Here is a 21550-nt window from a genome sequence, read left to right as displayed (position 1 = left end):
TCCAAAGCTCTCTCTATTTCATTGTTCACAAAGACCAGGGATCCCTCCCACCCCATCCTCAAGGGTGGCATGATTATGGAGAACTCTGCTTTCTAATTCTGCCCATCCAGTGGCCTTAGTCAAGACTACCAGAGGTAAAGCCCGAGGAAGAAATAGGTCTCATGTCTTAGTATCTTCAAAACATCTTGCTCAGTTTGAGACAGGAAAGCCCAAGGTTATAGAGATGGACCTTTCCCAAGGCGTCCATGTAGTACTGGGGGTGCACCTGGCTTTCCTGGCTCGGGCAAGTATGACTCCTTCCAACTCCTGAGTTCTCTCGGCATTTTCTGAGGGATAAGAGGGAGTTTAAGGAAACAGTGTGCACCTGGGTGTGACCAGGCTCCTTGGGACAGCCTTGTTCCCAGGATCTGCTCCAGTGTCCTGCTGTGTGAGCCTTTGTCAACCCGGCCAAGGATACATCCTCAACATGCCTCCCACAGATAACCACTCAAGCCCCCCACGGAGGGTCCTCAGTCAGTCGCTGACTTTAAACAAACTGGCATGATGCATCAGATGATGTATTTGGCATCGTTTGATGAGCATGGTGTCCCTTCTGCTGAGCTCTAACTGCTAGACGGGGAGACCACAGCTGGACCTGATGTCTGTGGTCCCCTCAAATGGGTCCACTGGCCAGTTCCATGTACACAGACCAGGGCCCGGCATGCATTAGAAAATTCTGCCCTGGGTTTGCCCTGTGTTCTCACTGGAAGGCACAGTAGTCACTCACCCTGCGCAGCATGAAGTACTTGAAGGAAGGAAAAATAGTTTTCTACAAGGAAGAATGAAAGAAGATACCTCTGACATGCTGCACAATCACCCTGTGTATATGTGCAAGCCTCAGCTTGGTGCTCTGTCCCGCATTAGATGGCTCGGTATCTAAGCTGGAACAGTGTGGGTGAAACCTCTAGCCATCAAAACAAAATGCACCCACCGACTCTCTGCTCCCAGCAGATCATTTTATCCTACAGCCAGGTGTGACTGTTCCAGGGTGTCTGAACATACGCATCACCTCTGGAAATCTGGACTGGGGGAGACAGACGAAACAGATGGCAGACAGAGCAATGGGGAAAAAAAATCCTTGGAGTAACCAAATACCATCACATCAACATGGGTTCTTTGGTGGCCACAGTGGTCCTGTGAGAATAGACTACACACAATGGGCCTGCAGCGGGGAAGGCCAGGTGTCAAGCTGGACGGTGGAGGTAGGGAAAGACCTGCCAGTCTCCTCACACAGACGGATCTGCCCTCACACAGGCCTGGCACCGGTCACCACTCCAGGATCTTTACCTTCAAGTCACGTCTTTTGCTTCCTCGAGCAAAGGAGATTTTTGTCTAATGCACTAGTGAATGGCCTTTTACCAAAGACATTCTGCCAACCAGGCAAAAAGATCAGTGGCCACTGTGGCCAAGTGACAACATCCAGGGCTTTGACATTAAGGACGCGTGGTCATGGCAATTTGGTTTCAGACTTCATGGCTCAGAATCAAGCTTGTTCTTTGCACACGGTTTGAAATGTAACCTTTGCAGGGAGAGACAAGCCATGAATTTATTTCGTGGCAATGAAGTTTAGGTCCTGGGTCATCCACGGGATGTTCTCCCTGTGCCTGTGGGTGAAGATCTAGAGAGATGGTCAGCAGAATGGGTTCTTATCCCAGCGCTTCGGGGTCTCATCTTAGGATAAGTCCTAAGTGGTCTGTTCCCATCCTGAGCTCAGAATCTGCTCGCCTGGAAAAACTAGAGGAAAGACCTAACCCAGGAGTGGGATAGTCTGGGCCTCTGGCATACATAACAAAATCTGCTTTCTGACAGTCACGTCCATCTTCGCTGGAGACCGGGACTCCTTACATTTTGTGACATTTCCAAGCCAGCCCACAGAGAGAAGGAAAAGAAAGGAAGTGGCCAGTGGAAAACAGCTTTCAGAGCAGTGGAACAGAGAGAGGCGAGCAGGAGGCCACAGGGTCAGACCACAGCTCAGACGCCCACACCAGGCATCCTGGAGAGAACCAAGTGTCTGGGCAGAAGAACCACTGTTCTTCCTTCTTCATTACAGAGAAGCCAGTGAGACCCTGGAGGACAGGATGCACAAACTAGAAGACCACAAGGATGGACTTTTTTTTTTTTCTTGCCAGTTTCTAGGCAGTAAAGGAAGCCGGCAAAGTCCACAGCCCTGACAGATCCAAGGGCTAGGCAGAGAGCAAGGGCTGACGAAGCAGGAGCCCCATCCATATAACTCACAACCTGTTAGAAAGAGGCCAAGCGGCTGCCATCTTAAAAGGCGAGACAGTGTCCTGACAATACCTTCCTGGAACTCCTGCTTCAGCTATGAAAATCAGAACCCTGCAGTCAGAACTACCCAAGCCGTCCGGTCTGGAAACGTCCAGGAAGTAGTCTCCAGAGTGTGTATACACAGAAATTAAGCAAGGATGAATACAGGCAGGAGGCTCTGCCCTGTTAGAGACCTTGATCCCTATGTGAATACAAACATTTCTAATATGATATTATATATTTTCCTAGAGGTCTCCACATTCTGCAAAAACCATACTGAAAAAAAAAATCACAGTATTCACGAGGGAAGCGGAGCTGACACACTTTTCTCAACACCTTTGGAACCTTGTTACCAGACTCTTCCCTCGAACAGCCATTCCTATAATGCTGTGAAAAACTGGTGTGGTTAAATTAGCTTTCCCAGTTCTCTGCAGAGATGGAGAAACTCGCCCTTGCTGAGTAGGTGAGCATTTTCATTCTTGGTCTTGTTAAACACCCATCCCGCTTAACTGCTGGCTACTGATAGATTCTGGGAGAGAGGAAGACATTGTCTTAAGCTCTGTGCCAAATGGTGATCTACAAGCCTCCAGTGGATGGTTCGTTACATGGACGGTCAGGGGATTGGTAACAAAAACACAAAAAGAAGCTGATATGGAAAGGGACCTGTTGGGAGGAGAGAGGCAGGAGGGAGGGAAGAGAAGGCTGGGGTGAGAGTAATCATACATGAAACTGCCAGAGAACAAAGTTAACCAGCATAAAACAATTGTTTAAGCCTACCCACTATTTTCTCACAGGGACAACGTCTTTGTGGCTCCTTCAGAGCCTTCCTGACTTCTATTTGAGTGGGATGGAAGCTTCTAAACTAGCCAGGTGCACCGATAAAACTTTCTGCTTTCTCTTTTAGTTTCTCATCTGCTTCTCCTTACTCAAAAAAAAAAAAAATTATCCTGACCTATCAAAACACAGGCGCAATGTAGAAACCACAGATAAGCCAGCATGACTCTCCTGGACACCGACAGCATTGTCTGTCCATCATGGAGACACGGACTGCAGCAGACACTCCCAGGCCTCAGACTGCTGCACTGCACTCCATACTTGCCAAGGGAAGGGCTCTGGCCTGCAGGCTCTTGCGACATACAAGTGTTTTAAAGGTTGGACTTTCAACATTTCAGTCCAGCTGACCCTGTTAGAGGAAACCTCATACATTCTTTGAAAAATTCTCCCTTCAGAGTGGCCCTCCATTGTGCCCCCTTGTATCTTGTGTGGTCTAGCCTTGTAACCTGCACTGTACTTCAGAAATAAAGCAGATGATTTTCTGCTCCTAAGGAAGGCCCAGGGAAGGTTGTAGCTTCCTCTCGTTCTCTCTCTGCCACAAGACCATCACATCAGAAGCCTAAGCTGGCCTCCTGGAAGAGAGAAGTCGGACTCAGAGCCAGCACTGTCCCCATACTCTCTCACTGTCCAGTGTAGAACGGCCATGAATGAGCACAGGCAAGACAACCCCCTACCCCAGGCACCTGCCCACAACCTGGCTAGCAAAACAGACACAGTTGCTTTAACCCATTAGAGACTGCCTGAGCAAATATATTGAGACATCTTTGTAGATGTTTCACTAGCTCCTTGATACTTTGATAGTTTTCCCCTATCTGGGAGTCCATAAATCTTTATTTAGATCTTTATTTAGCATGGGCCCCTGAAAGGGAGCTGACCCAGCCTGAAGAGGGCACTGTCTCTGAGGAACCTACCAAGATGGAGTCAAACCAAAAGGTAAGACACCAAGAAGGAACTTTCTCCAACAAACAGACCTCATGGGAGACAGAAGACCTTCTAGCTAACAATCCCCAATCCATGGAGACCTCTACTTCTCTGGCTAAGGCAGACTTAGTAAGAGCCCAACTCCTCAGTGTATCAAGTCCTAATTTCCAGAACCCATGGATGTATGGCTTTGTATGAACAAAGGAATTCTTTGGGTGACTAAATTAAGGATTAAAAATGATGCTTGATGGTCCGGGTGCACCCTACAGGAGCTTCTTATGTTATCATTATGGATGATCTGCCACTGGGCAGAGTGGAGATGGCACAGTGAAGGCAGAGTTGGGAGCCATGGACTCTGAAGATGGGAGTAGTCTTGAGTCGCGGGGTGCATGCTTCCAGAAGAGTGAAAATGTAGGACACTGGTGGACACTCCAGAGGGGACATAGCTAGGCTAATTACCTTTCAGAGAGACCCATCTTAGGATTCACGTCTGCCATCCAGGAATCTAAGGTAATAAATTTGGGATGTTGGGCTATGTATGATACAGCTCAGCTGGTAGACTTTTGCCTCGTATGCATGAGGGCCTGGGTTCAGTGCCTAGTGCCACATAAGCCAGGGATGCTGGCACATGCTAGTAATCTTAGCATTTGTAAGATGAAGGCAGGAGGATAAAGAAGTAATACCAACCTGAACTACATAGTAAGTCTGGGGCCAGCCTGGGCTGCAGAAGACCCTGTCTCAAAAACAACAAGAAGGAATAATAATAAATAAAATCGAACTGGTTTAGATCATTATGTTTGTAGTCCTTTTTCTGATGCCTTGGTTTCCCCTGCCTACAAGAGCCTATCTTTGGAGGTTCATTCCTAATAACACTAGCAGGTGGTCAATAATGTAATTATTAACACTAAATCTGGGCCTGTCTCATGATCAGACTTGTTCTATGTGCTTTCCTTGAATAAACACAGTACTCACAGAAACCTATAAAAAAAAAGACACTATTATAATCCACATTTTAAAGATATTTGTTTTATTATTGATCTGTGTCTGTGTGTGTGTGAGTTTGTGCACACGCATGCAGATGCAGAAGAGGGTGTCAGATACTCTGGAGCTGGGTTACAAGGCAGCTGTGACCCATCCCACTCGGATCCCGTGAATCAAACTTGGGTCCTCTGGAAGAGTATCATAGACTCTTAACCACTGAGCTACCCCTCCAAGCCCTGTAACCTGCATTTTGCAGATGAAAAAGGTAAGCTTTTAAGAGTGCAAGTACCTTTTCAGGGTGACAGGACTTTAAACGATAGAACATGTTCCCAGAACCCACATCCTCACCAAGGAGCCTGGTGACACAATAAAGTCACTGCTACTTTTTAGACAGACTCTGTAGAACAGGCTTAGGCCAAGCCCTTTATAAATATCCTCTCACATCACCCGGAAGCAGTAAATTAAACCTCGAGGTCAAACCCATCTGAACCCACAAGAGTTCAGTTCAAGAGTTGGGATTTTAGCCAACCCTCCTGCCTGCCTCGGCACACCCAGGGAGGGCAAAGATGAGAATACAGGCAGATGATTCACCTTCCCAACGGGGACAGTTTCATTTGAAAGTGAAAGGGTTGCAGTTAGTAACCCTTGTTACTGACAACCCTTGTTGTCAAGATTGCTGTTAGAGAATCATGTTTAGAACCATGCCAGCAAAGCCAGACACATGGACATGGAAAAGATAAGAGCAGCAAAAACAAGACCCGGTGTGTGGACAACTCAGGGTTTCCCGGATGGGTGTGTCTTGGGGAGGCTGCTGTGCCAAAGGACTTTCTTAGCTCTTAGGTCCCAGTCAAGGTTGAGGCCAGCCTACAAAAACCCAGGTCTAGAGCTCAGAACTGTGGGCAGGGCCCACTTGGGTAGAGGAATTCTTTTCAGCTCAGAGGCTAGACAGTCCTCCTGGACAGAGTCCAGGGGTGCAAAGACCTTGAACCCTACTGGCTGCCTGTTGAGAATATCCAGTGAGAAGATGGGAGCTTTGGTGAAAAGCCAACTGGGGTGAGCAGCCTGAGACCTCCTAGGTTCTGGGCCCGCTGGACAAGGCTCTCTGTACAGGCCTTGTCTGTCCCTGCCTAGCTGTAGAGGTTTCAGGCTGGCCTCTCTGTACTCTGAACCTCCTGGACAAAACACACCTGCTGACAGCTGCCCCATCCGATTCCACAGGATTCGGGATAATAAACAACAGCTGACGACAGCTAGTGTGGCACACACTCAGCACTTACTCAGAGTGGCTAAGGGAGAGAGCAATATCCACTCTGAACTGTGTAGTGTGAGTGTTTTCACTTTATACATAAAGAAAGTGAGGCGGGCATGGCTTTGGGGATCTGGGGGACTTGCCAGTCAGTGGGGAAGCCAGGCCTGCCCTCTCTGCTCACTGTCGATGCTTAGAATCTTGTTGGATTGGAGGCCTGGTAGTACACAGACACATCTCTCACACTTTTTCCACTTGATTTTAAGATTCGGCAGTGAGCTTTGCAAATGCACGGTCCCAGGCCTCATTTCCTGAAAGGTCTATTAGTTGGAATAGAAATTATAACACCAATGTCATCAGTAACACCCATCCATCAAAGAGAATGTCTCCACCTGCCACTGTGACCTGCCTCGCTCTGGCGCTGTGTGGGCTCCCTGTGGACAGCCTAGGCACAAAGCCTTCTGTGGGTAGGATCATCTACAAGAAGGAAAACCTGATTTTAGACATCCTTGCTGTGAGTTCCTCTTGTTTATGGCAAGGAACACAGATTTTTCATTTGTAAAATTGATATTGTCTTCCCAAAATAAAGGCATATTTCTAAACAGTAGGTTGGCTTTTAAAAGAAGCTATAAATCAATCTTGTGGGGTGGGGGTGTCCATATATCCACTGCAGCCAGAGATATTCATATCACCCCAAGAGGTCCAGCTACCTTAGAACCTGAAGGTAACTCTCTAAGCCTCGGGGTCGCCCACTGCAGAGTCACCCACTTTATAGGTTATTGGTGAGGGCTGAATAAGATTCAAACTGGAGAGTGCCTGTAGACCCGGTTATTCAGAAGGCTTCAGAGAGGAGTCCAAGGCTTGTGTGGACTGTACAGTGAGACCCCTCCTCAAAACTAGAGAAGATGATGACAGACTCTGGCTTGGAGCTGCTACTCAAGAGAGACATGCTGACTCTGAACACATGGGGCAAGCCGAAGCCTGTCTGCTGCTATTCCCTGCCCCCACCCTAGATGAATAGGTCTCTTGGATACAAAATGTCTTCCATAGGCTCTGGTAAAGGAGCAGCAAGGAGGCTGGGTTACCTACCAGCTTTGGTAGAGTGACGGAATCCTGAAGGATCTGATAAGCAATGGATTCATCTCTTAATAGACACAGGGCTGAGGGTGGGCCTGGTTGGAGGAAGAAAGCTGAAGGCCTGCCCTTGAAGGGTGATTGCTCTTCCTGACCCCTTCCTGCCTGCCCCCTTCCCAACCCCTGCTTCCCAATTGGCTACTATGAGGTTGGCTCCTTTGTGCTGCAATCTCCCTGCTACAATGTTGTGCCGCCCCACAAGCTGAGAGCTAAAGACCAAGGGTGCAAGCTGAAAGAACAATTGATTTCCCCCTTTAACTCATTTCTCAGGCAGTCTTTGTCACAACAAAGGAAGATAGGACTAAGACAGGTTCACACCAGTTGTGTGGTACCTCCTGGCCAGTGGCGAAAATGGTTGTTTACCAGAAGAGGTTTGGATGTAACAGGTCTGGGAAGACACAGTCTTGGCATCTAGGTGACTCTAACAGGAAAATCAGCCAGAAGGGCATCCTGTGACCACAGAGAGCGAGTGACTCCTGCTCTCAGCCCCCAGGGAAACCCAAAAGCAGCCATCACCCTCCCCACACTGTAGAATATACAGGGATGGAGAAAGAGCCCTGGGAGAATACCCATGCCACTCCCAAGGGGCTGGCTTCAAAGAGGGCAGAACCTCAGGTCTAAAGGACCAAAACATAGCCCCAAAGGGAGACTGGGGGTAGGGGGTGGGGGTCGGGAACAGCTTGATCCACTCCCACAGCACCAGGGAAACCAAAATCCTGGTGGACAGAGCCAGGAAGGCAACAAGGAATTCCTTCAGTAAGTGATAAAGTCATTTCCTTTGCATCCCTTCATCTCTGTCTGTTTCCAACAGACCCAGGCAAGCACCGTGTATTCTCATCACAAACTCAGGAAGCAAAGTCTAGCTGGTGCCTGCATTCCAAGGGATGTTAATTCTCCCAAACCACCATCAGTGTGGCTGAACATCTGGGGAAGACAGACATCATCGGCTTAGACAAGCCTGGGGAAGCAGAGAGGGTCTGTCTGTAGGGACTGTCTCTCTGGGTCAGGGACCCTGTTGGGCATTCTGGGGAGTCTCCTCTACTCCCTGGGGAGTCTCCTCTACTCCCCTAACACTCACTCTCTCTCTCTCTCTCTCTCTCTCTCTCTCTCTCTCTCTCTCTCTCTCTCTCTCTCTCTCTCTCTCTCTCTCTCTCGGATGCCCATGCCCTATGTGCCCAGGGAAGCAGGTGCTGTCCCTGCCCCAGGATGCTTGTTCATCAAAAAGCCCCCATCAAATTTTCCTTGCCATCTAATTATGCACAGCAGCTATAAAGACGCTTTCTCCCTTACCAAAGAGGCCTATTTATACAATGAGAGAGCACTTCGCCCCCACAAGATTGAGTCGTCACTCAAAGCCTTGTTGGAATCAAAGCCTCATCTCTTTAGAGATGCCCAGAGCCCCACCCGCCTCTCCCCGATCCAGCTTGGCCCACTTCTGAGCATCTGTGTTCACTGAAGTGCCACCCTGGAGTGGGCAGGATGTGGATGCCATTCCCCACTGCTGTGGTCCTTCACATATTGCTGACAGAGTCGCTCAACACACAATATTTACTGAGAACCTATTATGTGTCATACTGAGAACCTACTGTGTGTCCTTACTGAGAAGGATGGAATGAAAGATAAGGCTCCTGCCCTGGTAGAGAGAAAGGCAGGGAGAGAAGAAAGGTCACCAGCTGTCAGACTCCATGACTGACTCAAAGCCAACTCCAGTGTCCACTGTCTGGGCAAATTACCAACTTCTCAGAGCCCTCAATCACCTCACTGGAGAAATGAGGTAATGATGATACTAACCCCAGAGGGTTGTTGGGGGACAATAGAATCCAGGCATGTAAAGCTGACACGCTGTCTGCACTCATGATGCCCTACCTGAAAACATCAACACAGGCGGATTTCGCCGACATGTGTGACTGAAGTTTCCTGAGAAGTGAGTTTCTAAGGACAAGTAAGAGTTTTCTATGTCAAGAGGGATGTATCACAGGGGAGAACATCATGTGTCGAGAGCCAAAGAGGATAACAGGGCTTTAGAAAACACAAGACATGGAAAGGTTAGGGATGGAGGCGACCAGGCAGGGATCAGAGATTCATTCACATAAGTGGACCAATAGCCCAGAATCCTGATACCAAGATCTTTGACTTTTGCTTGGTTCCCTAAAAGAGGGAGGGGAAAGACCTCTATTAATTCTATATCTAGTCCCACAGACACACTTCATAATGCTCTGAGGGCCTATGACATACCAGGTACGACCTAGGAGAGGCTGTGTCCTCTGACTCCGGCAGCCTAGGCTGTAAGCCTCACCCAAACCCTTTCCCACAGTACACCATGACACCTGTGGCAGAATGATGACATATTGGTCACAAGCCCCCTCAATGAGTTGTCCATTCAACATGTGTGGCCAGGGGTAGGTGAGATAACGATATTCTCACTAAGTCCTTAATAAGGGTCAGCACTTACTTTTGTCAAGTAAGATTAACTGCTGGGGTAGTGAAAAGCCCATCTCCAAAGCCCAGGGCTCCACTCCTCCACCGACTCCTGGAGAAAATACCTAGGCTTCCACTGTCTATCCAGCCCTGACTAAGACACCAAAGGACCTGCCCCACATCCGAACCACCAGGTGCCCCACGAAAGCTCTCCTCCTAGGCTCCTGACACAATAACTCAGGTCATGGGGAGGGGAAGGACTTAAGGTCATCTCGGTTTCTGCAGTCTAACATCCCACACAACAAAGGTGACCCTTCAGATCTTATGAATTAACTAATTAATATTCAATTAAGGAACTTTGCTAACGTAGTAAAGGGTCACCTACTCACCAACCAGGTTCAACTATGTTCTACCCTTCTTATTTCATTTCAACTCCACCCACCCCACCCCAGACACCCCTCCAACATGAGAGACCAATGTGGTTCACAAATACCAATATCCTGGTGCCTGTGTGATACACTCATCCATCTACCATCCATCCATAGATGCATGCATGCATACATACATACATATATCTGTTCATCCATCTATCTATTCATCCATCTATCTGCTTATCCATCCATCTATCTATCCATCCACCCATTCATTTGCATCAAGAGCATCCTTGAAATAATCCCTTGAAAAGCAACTACTTTGTCATCCCTAACACTATGGTGACCACCAATGACACCAGTGAGGGCCAAAATAGGTAGAATCAGATGGCCTGCATCCTAATGAAAACTTCCTAAATCTGTGACCTTGGACAGGTTGTCTACTTGATGTTTAAATTTCTCATCAGTAAAAGAAATGCAGATAACACATTTATTATGAGACTTGAGAAATAAAACAGTGCGTATGCATCACTGGGCAAAGAACACACAATGGCAAAACCTTAGAAGTAAATGGGACTCTGATCCCCCATTTGTATGTGTGTGTGTGTGTGTGTGTGTATCTCCAAGTCAGAATTGGAGGCAGGGATGGGCACCCATTCTCCAGCACTGATTTGTCCTGTAAATCATAAAGGGATGACAGCTCAAAAAAGCACAATGAGTTGCCAGGCACACTTGCCCTTTGGGTGACTAGGCTCCAGATGTTTCCCATACCAAGGTGCCTTGAACTCCTTGGAATCTAAAAACACCGTACAAGAAACCCAGGTGAGCAGTGATATGTTTCCTATGATAGGTGTGAATCTGTCTTAGCTCTGTGTGTTTGTGTGTATGTATTTTTGCTTGTGTGTATGTATGTGTGTATGCATGTGTATATATGTGTGTGCATGTATGTGTGTATGTGTATATGTGTGTCGGTGTGTATGTATGTTTATGTTTGTTGGTGTATATGAGTATGCATATGTGTGTGTGCATGTGTGTATGTGTATATATGTGTATGAGCATGTACATGTGTGTATATGTATGTATTGTTTGAGTGTGTGCATGTATATATGAGTGTATGTGTGTGTAGTGTGTATGTGTATATATGTGTTTGTGTGTATGTATGTATGTGTGTATGTGTGTCTGTTGGTGTATATGTGTATGAGTGTGTATATGTGTGTGCATGTGTGTATATGTATATATGTATGAGTGTGTGCATGTGTATATATGTGTGTATGTGTGTGAGTGTGTGTGTGTGTGTATGTATAGGATAGAAGCAGCAAGGTGACTTCACAAGACAAATCAGGGCTGGGGAGTGGGTGCATATCCCTGCCTCCAATTCTGACTTGACAGATCTTATACCCAACCTTGCATTTGGTATAACCACCCACTCATTATCTCAGCATGAAAGACAGGAAACTGGATCAGTTACTCTCAAGCTTAAAGCAATTGTGACACCTCTCACCATCATCTTAAATGTTGGGATTTTTTTTTTCCAATGTAAAGAAGAAAGGTGAGGAAAATGAGTCGATCAATTGCTTAGTGATGCTCAGACAAAGCAACTGCCAGCAACTAACATCTGTGGCCTGTGTCCACAGGCTAGTGAAGGTCAAGACAGGAGGCACAGTCAGGGTGCCTGTTTGAGTTACACTGCCTGGACTGGGGTTGTGCCTCTCCCCTTCTGTGAGCTCCCAGCCCCCACCCTGCACTCCTTAGCCACTGCAGTGCTTGAAGGCTGGGGAGGAACCTCCCAGATCCGCAGGAACAATGGGCTGGGGAGGGGGCAGGTGCAGCTAGGAGAGCAACAGAAGAGGGGGCTATAGCCAACCCACACCAGGGCAGAGAAAACAATTGCCAATGTCAGCCAGCTGCATGGCTGCTGGCCTCAGTTTCCCGGCTTTGGGTCTCTGTAAAGCACAGAGCTCTCCCCTGCAACCTGGATTTCTCCTTAAGTCCGGGCATGCTACTGTCATCCTTGCACAGCAGCTTGCTTGGCGCTCCTGGGAAGCTGGCTCGGGTATCCACTCAAGCCAAGGCCCTGTAGGTCAGGGACACGCAGAGCGCCTCCCGCAATCAACTTTCCCCACTTGAGATGCACAGGAAGAAGACTGGAATCCTGACCAGCCCATCCCCTGTGCGGGCAAAGCCTTGATTTACAACTCTGGCTGGGAAAGCGTTTCATCCTCTTCCCGGATTCCCAGTCACTCCCTCCCTCACCATCTGAGCGGCAACCATGCTCCCAAAGACCTGCTCTACTATAAATGTAAGAAGCGAGGTTTCAGTACTCTGCATGGGACACCCCAAACCCGTTCCCCGCCACACACACACACACACACACACACACACGCCTCTGACAAGTACTGAACAGCCTAGTCTCTGTAATCCGCCCCCCCCCCCCCCAAATCCAGAGAATCCTGGAGGATGAGAGGAGAGCGGTGGGACACCCTTTGGCCTGCAGCTGCAGCCACCACTCCGGGCTCCTATGTCCGGAGGGATGGGCTGGCAAGAGAGGATAGTTTTAAATCTGATTTCTCCAAGGACCTTACCTCCTGCCTCACTGAGTCACTGAAACGAGCCGTTGAGGACCCGGGGCCACCTGGCGGCCGGCCATCTACCAGGTCAGCAGTAGCATCCCCAGCACTGTGCTCAGGCGATGGATAGGAGGGGCGGTTCTCTTGGAAATGATACCCCGCCCTGACCAAGGAGCCAGCCCGAGATGGAAACAACTAGGGTTCCCCAGATGAGGATTTAGTCCTGGTTGCAGAGTCCACACCCCGGCACAAACCTACCACGTGACTGAAGGGCGGCCTCCCACCCAGTGGGCCTGAAGTCCTGCCCAGAAGCACTCTGATCCGGCCAGGGAGGCAAGACCGAACCAAGGAGCCCACTTTTCTAACGCCCTCGACTGGGCTGCCGGTTGCGGTATACAGCACACCTCATCCCTCTCAGCCCTTCAGCCCATCGCAGCCACGGCAACCAGCCACCGGTCCCTTGCCCCGCACTCACCTCGGGGCCCGGCGTCTCCACCGCCAGCTTCCTTGTCCGCCATGGTCCTGCAGCCTCAGCCCGGGAAAGGAGCCTCCGGTGCTAATCTTAGGCTCCCGAGCTAGGTCTGAGCCTCTGGACAGCGGGAGCACCACTCTGACGCTGCCGCCGCAGCCCGGGCTCCTCCCCACGCTCCTCCTGGGCCCGCCCCACGGAGCCAAGGCCCTGGAGAAGGCTGGAGTTGGCTCCTCCCACAAGCTCTGAAACCTCTGGTCGCCGCCTAGCCGAGGCCACACCCCGTGCTGTCACTAGCGCACTAGGACTCAGCTTGGGCGGTGGAGGGTCAGAGCTGAGCAGGGGTCTCTGCAAGAAGCGCGCAAGGTCGGATTTCAAGCTCGGGAGTTCCCGCCAGACCCTTCAGCAAGCACTGCACACTCAGCATTCCATGCGAAGCACACTTCAGTCCACATCAATGGCCTCTGCCCCTAGGTCCCAGAGGAGCACACCGAAGCAAGCTCTGGAGACCCTGGTGCAGCCTGGAGCCAGGCCACAACTTGTGCAGGGCTGAGGCCCAGCAACCCCACCCCCACCGCCTTTTCCTCTTCAGGGTGCCTACAGGACTGCAAAGCAAATCTTGACCCACGGAGGTACTTGTCGCAGAGACTGTGTTGCCCTTCCATATATGGGATGCATCCCTGGCCCCATTAAAATAGGACATTAATAATTCAAAACTTCCATGGTTGAGTGATTCACTGGTCTTTGCCCTCTGGCTGGTGCCTGCTCTCTCTCTCTCTCTCTCTCTCTCTCTCCCTCTCTCTCTTACACACACACACACACACACACACCTGCGCCTCTGGCGCCTGCTAAGGCCTGGCTAAACAGATGGTTCTGGGTGCTCTTTGGTACATGCAGGAGTAAAGATCTCATTAACATAGTCCCTACGTCTCCCCGCCCCCCCTCAAGGTGGGGGAAGAGGGGTCTGACACTAAGTGCTGACGTTCACATATCCTTATCTCGTAGCTGTCAGTTTCTGCGTTTAAGAAAACCTGGCATGGGAGGTTTAAATTATGATGTCAACATCACACAAGAGCAAATGGCTGGCTGGAATCTCATCCCAGTGGCAAGCACCACCTAATTCCTCACGTCGTGAGACAGCACTTCGTGAGACAGGCATCATCTCCGTACCTAGGGGAGGCCTCCACAAGCAGCCTCCCTGTGGGTGGTGGGATGACCTGAGGTCTGCTACCAAAGCCTACAGAGGAGAGTGATAAACGGGCTGGGGTTGTAACTCAGGGGAGGACTCCCACCCCGTGCTCACAAACTGTCTTCTGCCTGCACTAGGATAGCTAAACGCACAGTCTCTGGCTGTTATGTGGGCCTCTCTGAGCCTCCTTGTCCTCTTCTGAGAAACAGGTTCTCAAGACTAAAAACAATTACGTGACATGATGCCTAGCTTGGAAACGAGGGTACTAGCGGTTTTAAAAGCATGAGCTACTAGATGCCAGGCCAGTTGTTCAGGGTGTTGGCAGTACCTGGAAGCCACTCCTAGAGTGTAGAAAACATGTGTTGATGAAGCCAATTCTCCTAATCAAGACTGCTTTCTGGCAGTGACAGTACCCCACCCCCCAACACACACACACACTATCTCAGAGGCAGATCCAAGAGTTAAAGTCCCGCAGCAAGGCCCCGAAGGCCAGGAGCAGGAGGCACCCAAATCAGAGAGGACTCGGGTTGGAAGTAGTTGATCAGGGCAACAGCTGATGCTCCTGAGCTCAGCTGAGCTTCAGATAGAGAGGAGAAGGGTTCTCCCTGGCCCTTCCTCCACCCACTGCTGCCTTCTGGTTCTGCTCACACCTCCTAATTAAGGGAAAGCAGCTAGGCTGGGGTGTGCCATAATATGAAAAGGCAGGACTAACCACTGCGCTGTCCACTAGTGTCCTGGAGACATGTGCCTGGACCTGGATACAGAGTTGGCTGTTCAGCTGCGTCTGCTGGGAGTTAGTGTTCATTCCTAAGAAAAAGCCCTGAGTTTGAATATTTGTTTTTTGTTTTGTTGAGATGAGGTTTTGCTATGTAACCCAGGCTGGACTTAGACTTTCTATCCTTCTGCTTTAACCTACAAGTGATGTGATTACAGGCATGTGCCACTCACTGTTCTCTGCCAAACTCCAATCCCTTAGTGCAACATTCAATACTTTAACACTCTTCTCTCTCTCTCTCTCTCTCTCTCTCTGTGTGTGTGTGTGTGTGTGTGTGTGTGTGTGTGTGTGTTTACACATGTGTACATGTACTTACACAGTTCAAGTGTCTATAGAGGCCAGAGGTATATCAAGTTCCCTTTGCACTAGAGTTGCAGAAGCCTGTGAGCTGTTGACATGGGTGCTAGGAACTGAACTCGTGTCCTCTGGAAGAGCAGCAGCAAACACTCTTAACCACTGAGACACTGCTCCAGACTACATTCAGTACTTTAGATACCAGGGACCGGCTGTCATCTTCCCCTAAGCTCTCTCACAAGAAAGGGCCATCACCAACTGCCTCTGTTTCCATGGTATTTAAATCTTTTGCATTCTCTGTCAGCTGCCCACTGTGGGCAGCACCATTCCCTAGGCAGGGAGACCTGAACTGTGTGAGCATGGAGACATCAAGCTGAGCATAAGCAAGCAGGCGCACAAGCACACATGCACTCATTTCTGTCTGCCTTCCATTGGTCACATGAAGTGACCAGCAGTCTCGAGTTCTAAGCACCTTGATTTTTTTCCACAATAATGGGTTATGAGCTAAATGTGTGAGCTGAAATAAATCCCTTCTTCCTGAGTTGCCTTTTGTTTTATTATGACAACTGAAATGAAACTCTCACAATGTTCAAATGCTTCTATTTACTGCCTCACCCTCTCTGCTTTGCCTCAGCAACTCTGCATGTCTCCCAGGACTGGACCTTCCTTCCAACTGCAGGGATGTTCACTTCCACACCCAGGACTGGACTTTCCTTCAAGACTCCAGAGCTAATGAACATCTCTGAGGGTGGCTCCTGGTCTCTCACACTTGACTAAAATCCAACCCTCCTGTCCCCCCCCCTCTCTCCTGGGGAGCCAGATGGCACCACCCACCAGAGTCTAAGCCATACACCTGGGCATCCACCAACATTCATCCTTCAGTGCCTGTCCACATTCAGCATCTGCAGGTCAAGTGTGGATCAGTGGCTTCTGATGCCTGTTCTTCATTCTCTGTGCCACCATCCAGCTGCCCCATGGTCTATCTACTCTTAGTGACACCACCCTCCCCTGCTCCAGAACAATCTCTCCACCACTGACCTCCTCAATCCCTTCCTGACAGCTGCAGGGATGCACTTCAAGCCTAGGTCACTGACTTCCTCATCTGGGCACCATCAGCCACCCAGATAACAACTTTTTGCAAACATGGACTTGCCAATTCCCCATGCTGACTAGGGTGTCTCTCCAGACTATCCACTGTACCCTGTCCTTCCTCATCAGGAACTTGACCTTGGCATCAGGACGCAGGCCTTGGCAGTCTGTCAGAACCAGAAGGAACCCACATCTGCCTCCTGCTGTAGAAAGGCCCTGGGCACCATGTGCCCTCACTGACAATCCTAGCCATAGACACACAAGGGCATGTGAGCAGCATAGGAGATGACATGCAGGTCCCAGCGCTTGGGGCAGAGAGCAGATTGTGTTTTCAAGGGAGCATGAAATGCAGTGTGGACTATGCTCTGTCATTGCTTCATCATGAAATTAATATGTGTTTTAATGAGGCAGGGAAGACAGCTCAGTGGTTAAGAGAACCCAAGTTCTATGTCCAGAACCTACATGGTGACTCAGAACTATCTGTAACTCCAGTTCCAAGGGATCCAATGCCCTCTTAGGGCTTCTACAGACAAGTGGCACACACACACATACATTCAGAGAAAATACTCATACATATAATTTTTAAAAAGAAGAATTAGTGCCCTGGACTGATTAAATAAAGGCACATGTGGTCAGGTCTGATAACCTGAGTTTGACCCTCAAGACTCACAGGTTCAAAGACTATGACAGATTTCTGCAAGCTGTCCTCTGACCTCTGCGATGTGTGAATACCAACACATGTGCATTCCCACACGACATAAATGTACTTGTGTAATGGAAGAAGTGGTCTGGTGAGCACCACTCTGCCAAGCAGGTGCCATTATGGGCTCATCCCCTTCTCCTGACGACCCTGCCCCTGCCTATTCCACGGGAGAAGAGATGGTGCTATGCAGAGGCTGAGGTGTACCGAGGCCCATTTCCCCGTTGTTCAATGTCACCAGGGGGCTCCCACCTTGCTCCCCGACCTGTCACCAGCCAGACAGGATCATGCCACTCTTCTGCTTCCCAGCTGTGCTCCGAATCTCAGCTGTCCTCTCCAACTGTGAGTCTATTTAGGGAGACTACAGCATTTGGGGGACCCTAGCTGCCAGAAGTGCATCACAGCATGGTCTCGGCCCATCTCCTGTCTTACACCTGCTGCCTGGTTGGTTCTGTGTGATATGAACCAAACCAAGCCTTTCCTCCTAATGCTTCTGGCATGCATTCTGTTCTCCACGATGCTAAAGGGACCAACAGACAGGGCCTGCGCATGGTTTAGCTCTAGATACCTCCATGGCTTCCATCCCTTCCCACTCATCCTCACTTCTAACTGTACGTATACATCATCAAACCGTCTTCCCAGGAGAATCACGGCACAGGCCCTCTCTTTAGCTTCATGAAGCCACCCCTTCTTGAACATCTTTATGAAAATTGCCCCCTCGCCCCTTAGGAGGGAAACCCCACTACACAGCATCCCAGGCTGTGGCGCTTGCCTGAGGCAGGTTCCTTCGAGCCCTTCAGAGATTCCCTCCTCCCCCTCCCCATGTTTCCTGCAAGCAACCCAGGCACCTCTTGCCACCTTGGAGGTGCTGGGGGCCCAGCAGTGGCCTGCAGTGCCCACTGGCCATACGAGTGTCCGAGGCTAGCCAGTGCATAGCCAAGTGGCCATCTCCCCATCTGCCTCCAGCTGATCCTGTCACCTAAGTCTCATGCATTGCTCTTGGGTCCGGAGGGAACCTGTTCTCTACTTGCTGTGCTGGTATGGACATTCCTTTATAAGTTTCAGCTTGAATGTTCTCTACACCAGGATACCATCTGGCTTTCCATGACCCTGCGATCTGTGCAGTAGCACTTGACCAAAACTCTGAGATTAAGATGGCTGCTGATCCCTTTACACAGAAAGGTCACTGAGCTAGGGAGCCACAGGGCAGAGGCCAGGACTTAACCTCAGGTGCTCTCTCTCTCTCTCTCTCTCTCTCTCTCTCTCTCTCTCTCTCTGTGTGTGTGTGTGTGTGTGTGTGTGTGTGCGTGTGTGTGTAAGATCTCCAGGGATGGGGGTTGGGTGTCAGCAATATTCACATCAGCAGCCCCAGGCCCTTGTATACTACCTGAAATGTTAGACGTGGAGCCAATAGGCTCCTCAAATCCAGGCCTTCTCCTTTCTCTCTGGACTACTCCATCCACCAGCTCACAGGCACCTCTCTGCCCACAGATCCCCTCACTGACCTTCAGCCCTAAAAAGACCACCTCAACTTTAGTATCAACCTAAGCACACAGAAGCCAGAGCCAAGAAATGGGACTAGCCAACTCCACCAGGCAGTCAGGGACATTGTTACCTGTACTAAGCTCCCGGTCTCGAAAAACTGTGATGCTTCTGCAGCAGAACCAAGACTCCAATGTGCAGAGAGGACATAAAACACACAGGGAAACTCTGGGCATGTGTCACACTTCCTGACCTACGGCACTCCAGACACCTAGCTCAGTGACCAGCAGATGCGTCCTTCCCGCTTGCTTCCCATCCCATCTGGTGTGAATCAGCCTCTCCGTTAACATTCCAAACACACTTCACATACACAGTATGTGCTGCTGGAGGACTTTTCCAGGGCAGAACTTCAAGGGTGGGAGGAAATGATGTCTCCAAATATCAGAGTCACCCAGGCCTGCAATGTAAACTTTAGAAATGCCTGCTCAGGTGATGAAGGGTTATCCAGATATTTTTCAGAAGTATTTCAAACAGCAGAAGGATCTATGGCTCCTTTCTCAGCAGCCTTCTCAGAACTGTTCAGACCATGACCCTGCAGAAAGTCCTGAGTCACAGCAACACAAGACAACCAGAAGCTGCGTCTTATGGGGGAACGCTCCAAGGGATGGACAAGGTTCAGAGAACTGAAGTAAACCTTCGCTCAAGGGACCACTGACACAAGAGTCAAAGGTTTCACCCTGTGTGGCTTGTTCCCTTCCCTCTTACTCCATGTCAGCTCTCTGTTCATGGTCAGGAAACATTTGTGGAAGAAATGAACTGATAGCCCAGGGTATGCCTCATGGTGTGAAATTGAATCCCAGAAAGCTAAACTTTTGGTCAAAGTCACAAGGTCTCTGCCTCCCCATCTCCACCTCCCCACTAGCTAGATCTTCACTGTTCCCTTTGCCTAGTGCCAAATGGGAGACTGTGCTACAGCCATGTTTACTGAAGGAGTAAATGAAGAAGAGGAACACTTGGGTAGTCTAGTCATGATGGAACACCCAGGTCTCTCCTGTCCTGCCTCCTGTGCAGAGCCAGGCACATGGTGCAGGGCAAGGTGAAGTGGGGAGTTCTGTTTTCTTTGGAAAGTCAGTTATGTCAAATGATGTTTGCTGGGGCACACAGGTGAAAGGATGCTTTGCTATAGCAAACACGTGAAAGAACACTTGATGTTCAGAAGGAATAAATATTACCCACAGACAGTGGGAGCTGAAGCACTGGTGTGCTTTGCTCCAACCCACTGTTATTTGCTAACAACACGCATGTATTTGTTCATCTTACATTGCATTGCTGAACTCCACTTGTGGTGGTGACACCATAGTGAGAAATTCACCAAAGAACTTCAAGTGAACTTCCTGCAGCTTCTTGCCCCTTCAGTGGCCTTGGGTGGTTTCTTTTGGTTGAACTGCCCTTGCTGGTTCATGTGTGGTGACTGCCTAGTGGGCTGAACTGTAGCTACTGGTTTGTATTTGGTATTTGGACTGAACAGCTGATATCCTGACAACAAAGATTGCACTCAAAGAACTATTTCTAAACAGGTCCACTTCCCCTATGTCCTAATAACCTTTCTCTTCTACTACTTCTGGTGGGTGGAGGGCCAGAGGGGAGGTTGAACATTTATTAAATGTAGGTTGGAAAAGTTATGCTTATAGCAAGGTCTCCAGGAATGTGTGAATGACTGAACAAACAATGTAATTTAGAGACAGAGTAACAGTTTGCAAAGCCCTCCCAGCAACTGAGAGACAGAGTAACAGTTTACCAAGCCCTCCCAGCAACTGAGAGACAGAGTAACCTTTTACCAAGCCCTCCCAGCAACTGAGAGACAGAGTAACAATTCACAAAGCCCTCCCAGCACTCCTGTCTTTCCAATAGTATCTCAGGGTGGTGAGGGAAGCATTGCTATCCATGGCTTTGTTAAGATGGGAAAGTGGAAGCCCCAGGAGACCCTGAGCAGCTGGCTGCCATTCTACCCAGTTGCTGTATTTAAAGTGACTTGTACATTCCTCATTCTACTCTCTGAGACCTCTGTGATAGTCTCTTAAACAGAGCTAACATCTCAGAATCTATTAAATACTTTTAAGATGTATTGTTGTAGAATAACTGCAGGCATTCATAATAGTAGGGGTGTCATAATGATTCCCCAGACACACATCACCCAAATTACTTAAAAAGCCAACACTGTAAGGAAAACCAGCTTACCCAGAAAGGACATATGGCAGCTGCCCTCTCTACTGTTCCTGCCAATATACACATTTTGCCATCGTAAGACATTGAAGGTCACAAGTGAAATGGATTCTCTAGTAAGTCATGTTGGATACAGAACTGGTGTGGTCTGGAGTTATCTAGAGCTGACCTGCTTTGTCACCACATACATCTAGAGGCAATGGCACTAAAATACATTGATTCTATAGTCTGTCAATTTTACATGGTGCATTGGTTGTGTGTGTGTTCCTGTGTGTGCATGCATGTGTATACTCTTCCTTATATAAGTGTGCTCACTCGTATAGGTACAGGTAGAGACCAGACATTAACTCCAATTGTCTTTCTCAATCTTTGTCCTTATTTACCTATCTTCTTTTAGGGGGACTATATTTCTCACTAATCCTGAAATTCACCATATTGACTGCACTGCCTCACCATTGAGCCCCAGATCTGTCTGTCTCTGGCCCCAGTTGCTGGAATTACAGATACAGGCTTGGGTCCTCGTGAGCCATCTTTACTCACTGAGCCATGTCCT

At 49.2% G+C, this 21550-nt stretch overlaps 1 protein-coding gene across 2 annotated transcripts in view; it reads right to left on the bottom strand.

Annotated features, from left to right (window-relative positions):
* Positions 1–21550, bottom strand: part of Hspa12a (heat shock protein family A (Hsp70) member 12A) — a 148882-nt gene that overhangs the window by 54769 nt on the left and 72563 nt on the right. Inside the window, exon 1 of one of the 2 annotated variants that reach the window (XM_021151657.3) lies at positions 13252–13415. The exons of the other annotated variant lie outside the window; for it this stretch is intronic. Coding sequence (XP_021007316.1) covers positions 13252–13294 — 43 coding nt within the window. The 5' untranslated portion in view covers positions 13295–13415. Of the gene's footprint in view, positions 1–13251; positions 13416–21550 lie in introns of those variants that run through there. 2 annotated transcript variants of the gene reach the window in all.

The sequence above is a fragment of the Mus caroli genome, unplaced genomic scaffold (genome assembly GCF_978045245.1).
Source record: "Mus caroli unplaced genomic scaffold, Mus_caroli_1 scaffold_20, whole genome shotgun sequence".
NCBI classification, from domain to species: Eukaryota; Metazoa; Chordata; class Mammalia; order Rodentia; family Muridae; genus Mus; species Mus caroli.
This window is presented reverse-complemented; position numbering and strand designations above follow the sequence as displayed.